Source organism: Triticum urartu, chromosome 3 (genome assembly GCF_003073215.2).
Source record: "Triticum urartu cultivar G1812 chromosome 3, Tu2.1, whole genome shotgun sequence".
Classification (NCBI taxonomy): domain Eukaryota; kingdom Viridiplantae; phylum Streptophyta; class Magnoliopsida; order Poales; family Poaceae; genus Triticum; species Triticum urartu.
In genome coordinates this window covers 55,237,597-55,247,365 of record NC_053024.1, presented here as the reverse complement: position 1 = coordinate 55,247,365, position 9,769 = coordinate 55,237,597, and the positions used below count along the sequence as shown (strand labels likewise).

Below are 9,769 nucleotides of genomic sequence, written 5' to 3'. Positions count from 1 at the left end.
GTTGAGCAATTGACAGAATTGAGCATAGTTATGAGAATATCTCGAGAGCATAAATATTCTATGCTGATAACCCAAATTTATTGATTCGATACAAGGGGAGCCAAAGAATATTCTCAAGTATTAGCAGTCGAGTTGTCAATTCAACGACACCTGAAAGACTTAATATCTGCAGCAAAGTATTTAGTAGTACAGTAGTACGGAAGTAACGGTAGCAAAAGTAACAGTAGCAGTTTTATAGCAATCATAACAGTTGCAACGGAAAAGTAAGTTAGCAAAGATCAATATTTGAAAAGTTCGTAGGCAATGGATCAATAATGGATAATTATGTCGGATGGCATTCATCATGCAATAGTTATAACATAGAGTGACACAGAACTAGCTCCAATTCATCAACATAATGTAGGCATGTATTCCGAATATAGTCATACGTGCTTATGGAAAATAACTTGTATGACATCTTTTGTCCTACCCTCCCGTGGAAGCGGGGTCCTATTGGAAACTAAGGGATATTAAGGCCTCCTTTTAATAGAGAACCGGACCAAAGCATTAGCACTTAGTGAATACATGCACTCCTCAAACTACGGTCATCACTGGGAAGTGTCCCGACTATTGTCACTCCGGGGTTGTCGGATCATAACACGTAGTAGGTGACTATAACTTGCAATGTCGGACCAAGAACACAAATATATTCATGAAAATATAATAGGTTCAGATCTGAAATCATGGCACTCGGGCCCTAGTGACAAGCATTAGGCATAGCAAAGTCATGGCAACATCAATCTTAGAACATAATGGATACTAGGGATCAAACCCTAACAGAACTAACTCTATTACATGGTAAATCTCATCCAACCCATCACGGTCCAGCAAGCCTATGATGGAATTACTCATGCACGGCAGTGAGCATCATGAAATTGGTGATGGAGGATGCTTGATGATGACGATGACGACGATTTCCCTCTCCGGAGCCCAAAACGGACTCCAGATCTGCCCTCCCGAGGAAGAACAAGGCTTGGAGGCGGCTCCGTATCGTAAAACACGATGAATCCTTCTCTCTGATTTTTTCTCCTCGAACGTGAATATATGGAGTTGGAGTTGAGGTTGGTGGAGGTCTAGGGGGGCCCACAAGGACGGAGGGCGCGTCCCCCACCCTTGTGGCCAGGGTGTGGGCCCCCTTCAGTTGCTTCCTTCGCCAATATTTTTTATTAATTCCAAAAATTATCTCCATGAATTTTCAGGTCATTCCAAGAATTTCTATTTTTACACAAAAATAACACCATGGCAATTCTGCTGAAAACAGCGTCAGTCCGGGTTAGTTCCGTTCAAATCATACAAATTAGAGTCCAAAACAAGGGCAGACGAGTTTGGAAAAGTAGATACAACAGAGACGTATCAACTCCCCCAAGCTTAACCCATTGCTTATCCTCAAGCAATTCAGTTGACAAACTAAAAGTGATAAAAAAACTTTTACAAACTCTATTTGATCTTGTTGTTGCAAATATGTAAAGCCAACATTCAAGTTTTCAGCAAAGATCATGAACTAACCATATTCACAATGACATGTAGGTCTCACATTTACTCACATCAATGGCATAATCAACTAGCGAGCAATAATAATAAATCTCGGATGACAACGCTTTCTCAAAAACAATCATGATATGATATAACAAGATGGTATCTCGCTAGCCCTTACTGAGACCGCAAAACATAAATGCAGAGCACCTCTAAAGATCAAGGACTGACTAGACATTGTAAATCATGGTAAAAAGAGATCCAGTCACAGTCATACTTAATATAAATTAATAACAATGCATTGATACGTCTTCGTCGTATCTATAATTTTTGATTGTTCCGTGCCAATATTATACAACTTTCATATACTTTTGGCAACTTTTTTATATTATTTTGGGACTAACATATTGCTCCAGTGCCCAGTGTCAGTTCCTGTTTGTTGCCTGTTTTTTGTTTCGCAGAAAATCCATATCAAACAGAGTCCAAACGGGATAAAAACTGACGGTGATTTTTTTGGAATATATGTGAATTTTGGGAAGTGAAATCAACACGAGACGATGCTCGAGGGTCCCACGAAATAGGGGGCGCGCCCTTGACCCTTGTGGCCACCCCGTAAGGCGGTTAGTGTCCTTCTTTCGCCGCAAGAAAGCTAATATCCGGATAGAGATCGTGTCCAAAATTCAGCCCAATCGGAGTTACGGATTTCCAGATATATAAGAAACGGTGAAAGGTCATATCTGAAAACGCAGAAACAGAGAGAGACAGATAGACAGATCCAATCTCGGAGGGGCTCTCGCCCCTCCGCCGCCATGGAGGCCATGGACCAGAGGGGAAACCCTTCTCCCATCTAGGGGGAAGGTCAAGGAAGAATAAGAAGAAGAAGAAGAAGAAGAAGAAGGGTGGCTCTCTCCCCCTCTCTTCCGGTGGCACCGGAGTGCCGCCGGGGCCATCATCGTCACCGCAATCTTCACCAACAACTTCACCGCCGTCATCACCAACTATTCCCCCCTCTATGCAGCAGTGTAACCCCTCTTTTACCCTCTGTAATCTCTACTTAAACATGGTGCTCAACGCTGTATATTATTTCCCAATGATGTATGGCTATCTTATGATGTTTGAGTAGATCCGTTTTGTCCTATGGGTTAATTGATGATCATGACTGGTTTGAGTTGCATGTTTTATTATTGGTGTTGTCCTATGGTGCTCTCCGTGTCGCGCAAACGTGAGGGATCCCCGCTGTAGGGTGTTGCAATGCGTTCATGATTTGCTTATGGTGGGTGGCGTGAGTGACAGAAGCACATACCCGAGTAAGTAGGTTGTTTGCATATGGGAGTAAAGAGGACTTGATACTTTAATGCTATGGTTGGATTTTACCTTAATGAGCTTTAGTAGTTGCGGACGCTTGCTAGAGTTTCAATCATAAGTTCATATGATCCAAGTAGAGAAAGTATGTTAGCTTATGCCTCTCCCTCAAATAAAATTATAATAATGATTACCGGTCTAGTTATCGATTGCCTAGGGACAAATAACTTTCTCGTGACAAAAAACTCTCTACTAAAACTAATTTAATTGTGTCTTTATCTAAACAGCCTCTACATTTTATTTACATGCTCTTTATTATCTTGCAAACATATCCAAAAACACCTACAAAGTACTTCTAGTTTTATACTTGTTCTAGGTAAAGCGAACGTCAAGCGTGCGTAGAGTTGTATCGGTGGTCGATGGAACTTGAGGGAATATTTGTTCTACCTTTAGCTCCGTGCTGGGTTCGACACTCTTACTTATCGAAAGAGGCTACAATTGATCCCCTATACTTATGGGTTATCAAGACCTTCTTCTAAGTAATTTTTATTTGTTGTTCTTAGTTGTTTTCTATCTTTAGTTATGGGTAGAAAACGCAAAATACCAAAAAAATTAGTTGTACCTACTGAACCAATGGTTGAAGAACCACTCAAAATCTATCACACTACTGAAGCTTTTTACTTGGATCATCTTCGATCCCTGTGTGCTCGTGCTGAAACCCCAACTAGCTTAGTTGAGGGCAAATCTTTAGATGAACATGCTTGTTATGTGCGACACCGCATATCTGAAAAAAAGAAACTTTTATTGGATCAAATTCATCATTTGCAATGCTATGCTTGAAATTTATGTGAATTATATGATGTTACTTGTTGTTCTAAAAACCCTAAAAAACACCTTCCCTACCAATAAGAGTTAGTGATAAATGAAACCGTACCTTCGTATTGAAAAAAATCATTAAATTTGAAAATGTTCAGGCATTTCGAGAAAAGAAAATAATTAAAGAAAAAGAAAAAAGAAAAAATCAAACTAAAACAGGTCCAAAAAACCAGGGACATTCCGCGAACTGAAAAACAATAAAAGGAAGAAAAAGAAAAGAGAAGTCACAAGTGCGAAGGTGTCTAACCGGTTAACTTGGTTTATACCCTCTTCGTTCCAAAATAGGCAACCCAACTTTGTATTAAAGTTAGTACAAAGTTGGGTTATCTATTTTGGAACGGAAGGAGTAGAAAGAGATTGTGAGTTTGATTCTTGCATGGCGTGGCTTTTTGGCAGTTTGTGCAACGAGACGGGTGTGTGCTCCTGTTTGTAAAAACAACTAAAACAGGCACCTGAAGCGCACCGGGAATGCCGACAAAGGGAATGCACACCTGCAAGTCTTATAGGGCATTAGTATAGAATTATTAAAACTAAAACTACCCCAACAAACAATTCAATTTATTGCACCAAGAGTATATATGCTTAGCATCTGACGAGAGGTTTGATAAAAATATTCTGTTTTTCCATCCTTAACCCTAGGTGGCTAAGACAAACTCTTCCATCCAAACTTCATTAGCTGGTCTGTGGATTCGCCGGTCTATGGCGGGGAGGAGAATCCTGATGCCTCCGCTCCCGTTAGTAGTTATGTTAGTGTTTTTTAGTCCTCGCAGGCGCGGCGCTCGGGCGGATGACGACTCTTCTTTCTTCGAGTTTTTTTTGGGCTTTGATTCTCCTCAAATCCACCCGCCTGGACGTAGTCGACGGAGCTCCAGCATAAAGTCCAGTCGTCTCCTTAGGCGGCGAGGTTTGGGTTTCTCTTCATGTGGCGAGATTAAGTGTCATGTGATTCAGATCCATGCAAGGGTTTCATCGGTGACAACTACGGTTTCAGGGCACTAGTCCTTAGAGACACGTGCACGACGACTTCTCGGCTGTCATCGACAAGGTCAAGCCAGCACCGATAGGGGAGTGTCGACAATGGCTCGTCGGGGGCTCGTTTTGTCGGGAGCAGTGATCGTTCGGTGGCCTCAGAATCTCGATGTAATTTTTATAATGTTTGAGATCCTTTGTACTTTCGGTGAATTTTTATAATAAATCTGATCATTTCGCAAATAAGCATCTATCATTATTTTTTAAACATGCATAACGAAATTGAAGGACCTAATCTTGATTAGCAACTAATCGGAAAATTAAGCTATGATGCATTCAACAAGAAAAGAAACTATGATGGGTCGCTCAATGATGCATCGCGGGTTAGAAATGACTAAAGCTTGCATGCCACATTGGTACCAAATAGATGCTTAGAGCATCTCCAACAGCCGCTTAACACGTGGCGCGCTAAAAAATACTTTGCAGCGTGTTCATCGTCTGGAAAAGTGCGGCGAGCGGTGTTGGCTCTAGCAGCCGTGCTAAAATTTAGCGCACGCGTGTAGCTTTAGCAGACGCGTTAAAATGTAGCGCGCGTGCTATCGCACAAACACTCTGGACTAGGTTACATACATATTTTTTAAAATAAAAACGATACATAAATTCATCGTAGATAAAACGATGCATAGATATTTTACATAGTTCATAGTATAGATAGATAAAACTACGGTGCAACTAGATAAAACTATGGTGCAACTACAACCTATTCCAAGTCGTCCTCGTCCTCATCCGGACTGGTGTTGTCTGAGCTATCGAGCCACATGTCCTCCCAACGAGAATCATTATCCCCAAAGATCGACTCCCCACCTGCTTCAACGATATCGCACTCAGTGCCTTCCGTCGACGGCTGTCCAACCGCCCCGCGCGACGCCTTTCCGTCATTTCCGCCCAGTAGGCGCGCTCGTTGGCGACGTCCTCCGGATGGCGCCGGCGCCACTCCGTCATGGCTCGCTCGTCCTCCTCGGCGATGAGAAGGCGGCGCAACCGCCAACGGTGCTCCGCGCGGTCCTGGTCCGTGATAAGACGAGGCGGAGGGGCGACGGACTACGCCTGCTCGCGCGTGAAGACGTCGCGGAAGTTCATCTGCGCCGGCGGCCTCTCTAGGCGCCACGCCGCCGCGTCGTACGCGCCTGCGGCCTCGTGCGCGGTCCCGAACGTGCCGAGGCCTCGCCGGACGTTGCCGGACTGAATCTCGGCGTAGTACGTGCCGGCCGCCTGGGCGCTCGCGGACGCCGCGGTAGCTAGACGATCCCCTGCGGCACGGCGGCATGGTGGCGCGGTGGTGGCGGGGGCGAGGAAGCGGCGAGCAAGCGGCGGAGCGGGAAGAGCACGTGTGGCATTGTGAAGGCCGCGTGACGAGCGCCGCAATTTATAGGCGCGCCCAAAGCGGTGCGTCAAATCTAGCGTGAGCTGCCGCCTTTTTCCGCGCGCGCAATCATTTGCCTTGCGCGCTAGTTTTCCGCCGCCGCTGGAGCGCGCCAAAACATCCCTCACGCGCTAAATTGAAAGTTTACCGTGCGCGCGTCTTTTGACGCGGCTGTCGAAGATGCCCTTATATGATTAACCGACGAACACACAACTCAGGAAATGAATCAATGGCCGAGATTAGCGATGCATCATCAATCATCAGTGGCGGTGCCTACGTACGTGTCGCTCGACTGGATTCCATCACTTAATCTTTGCTTTGCTGATAGGCTTAATCAGTGGTCGGTTCCACCACCCAATTTCTGGGTTCCACTGTAATCTAAGTGTTGCTTTAGACGTATGAACACCCGAGAGATTATGGCTGATTCTGCCCATGTGCGGCCCGAATAATTGTAACGACCTTCGCGCCCACCAGATCGATAATGCATGCATGCAAAAAATTGCGCCCCATGCATCAACAAGCAGGGCACAGCAGCTCGTCGGCACCACTATAAAACCGCGACATCTCCCGTGCTTCTTCTCACCACCCCCCCCCCCCCCCCCCCCCCCCCCCCCCCCCCCCCCCCCCCCCCCCCCCCCCCCAGCGCGCGCGCGCGCACACACACACACACCACAAGGCATTCCACTTTGTAAGCTCATTTGATTCCAGGAAGCTCTTCAGTCTAGAGCAGCCAGCCAGCCACCATGGCACGGCGCTTTCTGGCTGTGTTCGCCGTCGCCCTGGCGCTCTCGCAGTCCGCCTCGGCCAAGTCCTGGCTGGACAAGAGGTTCAACACTGACGGCACCGTCCGCACGGGATACGACGCTTCTGGACAGGAGGTGGTGATGCTCAATCTCAACCAGCAATCCGGCGCCGCCGGCTTCAACTCCAAGGAGCAGTACCTCTACGGTGAGTTCAGCATCCAGATGAAGCTCATCCCCGGAAACTCCGCCGGCACCGTCTCCTGCTTCTACGTAAGTCGACCAGCTTAATTAATTTCGATAAGGACCAACGTTATTAATCTTTATATATCTTTAGCTGACTCAGCGTTGTTGTTAATTTCAGCTTTCTTCTGGTGACGACGAGTGGCGCGACGAGATCGACATGGAGTTCATGGGCAACTCGAGCGGCCACCCGGTGGTGCTCAACACCAACGTGTGGGCCAACGGCGACGGCAAGAAGGAGCACCAGTTCGACCTCTGGTTCGACCCCGCCGCCGACTACCACACCTACACCATCATTTGGAACCCGGAGAACATCCTCTTCAAGGTGGACAACCTCTTCATCCGGTCCTTCAAGCGCTTCGCCGGCCTCCCCTACCCTAGCTCCAAGCCCATGAGGCTGCACGCCACGCTCTGGGACGGCAGCTACTGGGCCACCGAGAAGGGCAAGATCCCGATCAACTGGTCCAACGCGCCTTTTGTCGTCTCCTACCGCAACTTCTACGCCAACGCCTGCGTCAGCGGTGGCGCGTGCCATGCCGGCAGCGACAGGTGGATGAAGAAGCAGCTCGACGCCGCCGAGTGGGGCACCGTCAAGTGGGCGGAGCGCAGTTACATGCGCTATAACTACTGCGACGATGGGTACAGGTTCCCGCAGGGGATCCCCGCCGAGTGCAGCCGCTACTGATCCCAGCCGGACTGCCCGGGCATCCAGTGTTGATATTGATATTTCTTTTCTTGGAATCTCTTTGTGAATTTGTGATTAAAAAGCAGCCCTACAGCAATGTGTGGGCGATTGTTTGCACACCTAGTTTTTTCTTTTTCAAAAGAAAGAAGCATGTAAATTTTATCGTGCCTCTGGTTACAGCAATATATACTTTTATGAGCTATGATCGACAATTTTATTTTTGTGTCACGGAGCAAAAAACTTCAAAACAATACCATATTAACTCCCATATACAAACATCTAACATTAGTGGTAGGACACTCACCTAAAAAAAGTTGTAGGACACCATATTATTTCCATAGAACATTTTATGCGCTTTTTATTCACAAGCATTATACACTACTTTTGTAGAAAATGCAATCTTAAATGTCAAAGAAAATTCAGGTATGGGACGGCCCAACACTGTACTACCGTAGAATGCAATGCATGTGCACTAGTGCTGCGCGGCAAAGCATGTTCGGTCGGTCAGTATTGATATATGGACACGTACGTTTGCTTGTCCAAGAAGACAACAGCGCATGTATCATGCATGCATCTTATACCCGACCGTGCCAACCACAATAATGCAATTATTCCCGCCGGCATATATTATCCTTCGGCACCGCAAATAGTATGGTCGGTCTGCATATATACTTTTGTGCTGTCCGCCACTGATAATATCGCTTGGTGTTGTTGATAACGAACTAGTCGGCATGACATGCATCGTAGCCTATATATATTTTCGTCCGTTGACGCTTTGGCCAAAGTCTGCCAGCCTCTTCGCTGGAGAATGGAGAGACCGCTGCTTTCTGGGGCATCTTCACCTGCATTAGCATTATGTTCGCGTCCGTCATCAACGCGCTAGCTTAACAGCTGTGGCCAGAGTACTAGCCAGTATGCCGCCGTGCGTCCACCGCCACACCTGGCGGGCTGCCTGCTACGTATCATCTGCATGTGCATGTCTACCCGCCGGTGGAGGCGATCGATCGAGAGCCAACAACAAGGATGTTACCCGTGCGTATGCACGAACAATCACATTCCTATTCCAAGAACGCAAGAGCATTAACATATGTCATATACCAGTAGTAGAACATGGCAACAAACAACAAAAAACATCTATATCTGAATATATAAGATGTTTTTACAGTTTAATTTGAACTGCAAAAACATCTTATATCTAGTTACAGAGATAGTAGTACATGCCAGTAGTAGAAAAAACAGAGCATTTAGTCCATGGAGGCAGTTTTTGCTTAAAAAAAATCAGACACTTTGAATGACCTAACGTATGTGGTTCTTTAGACCTAATTTAACTCACCTAATTTAGGGGTTAAAAAATGGCTACCCCCTCTAAAAATCCATTGAGTCGGTCTTATAACAATCTCACTATCCTTGCTAGTTGCAGCAAGTTATGAGCGCATAATATGTTTGGAAATATTTTTTATTTTAGGATTAAATAATAAATGAAAATATAAGTGCATACTAAAGTGTTTGCAGAAGGTTCCTTACACTAGTAGAAAAAGGGTTATTTGTCTCGGTTCATAAGGCCCGTCTGTCCCGGTTGGGGAACCGGGACTAAAGGGTCGTTACTAATGCCCTAGGCCTTTAGTCCCGATTCTTATACTAACGGGACAGATGGGCCTCCACGTGGCCGCTCCGGCGAGCCCAGGCACGAGAGCCTTTGGTATCGGCTGGTAGCACCAACCGGGAACAATAAGCTTCCACGCGTCAGCATTTCAGGGGCTGGTTTTTTTTGAGGTGGTTTAGGGGTTTTGGGGGTTAATTTAGGTTGGTATAGGTAGCTAATAGAGAGACGTGTCCTCTCTTATCTCCGTGCTACTGCTACTGCTATGCCTAAACATGACTTAGATTGAAGTGAGGCAACATGTGATGCATGTCGAAAATAATACTAATCCTAACTTGATCAAGTCTGGATTGTACTACTTTCGACATGCACCACATGCATGTTGCCTTCACTTCAATCCAATCCATGTTCATTTCACC

General features: G+C 46.0%; 1 protein-coding gene across 1 annotated transcript; it reads left to right on the top strand.

The window, feature by feature from the left end:
- The first annotated feature begins 6,724 nt into the window (after nt 1–6,724).
- LOC125542793 (xyloglucan endotransglycosylase/hydrolase protein 8-like) lies at nt 6,725–7,952 on the top strand. Its single transcript, XM_048705967.1, has 2 exons — nt 6,725–7,095; nt 7,187–7,952. The coding sequence occupies exons 1-2, from the start codon at nt 6,826–6,828 to the stop codon at nt 7,748–7,750; spliced, it is 834 nt and encodes a 277-aa protein (XP_048561924.1). The 5' UTR covers nt 6,725–6,825; the 3' UTR covers nt 7,751–7,952.
- The last annotated feature ends 1,817 nt before the right edge of the window (nt 7,953–9,769 follow it).

Coding starts and splice junctions, on each gene's coding strand:
- LOC125542793 (XM_048705967.1), top strand. CDS start 6,826: ATGGCACGGCGCTTTCTGGCTGTGTTCGCCGTCGCCCTGGCGCTCTCG. Junction 7,096..7,186: donor GCACCGTCTCCTGCTTCTAC/GTAAGTCGACCA, acceptor TGTTAATTTCAG/CTTTCTTCTGGTGACGACGA.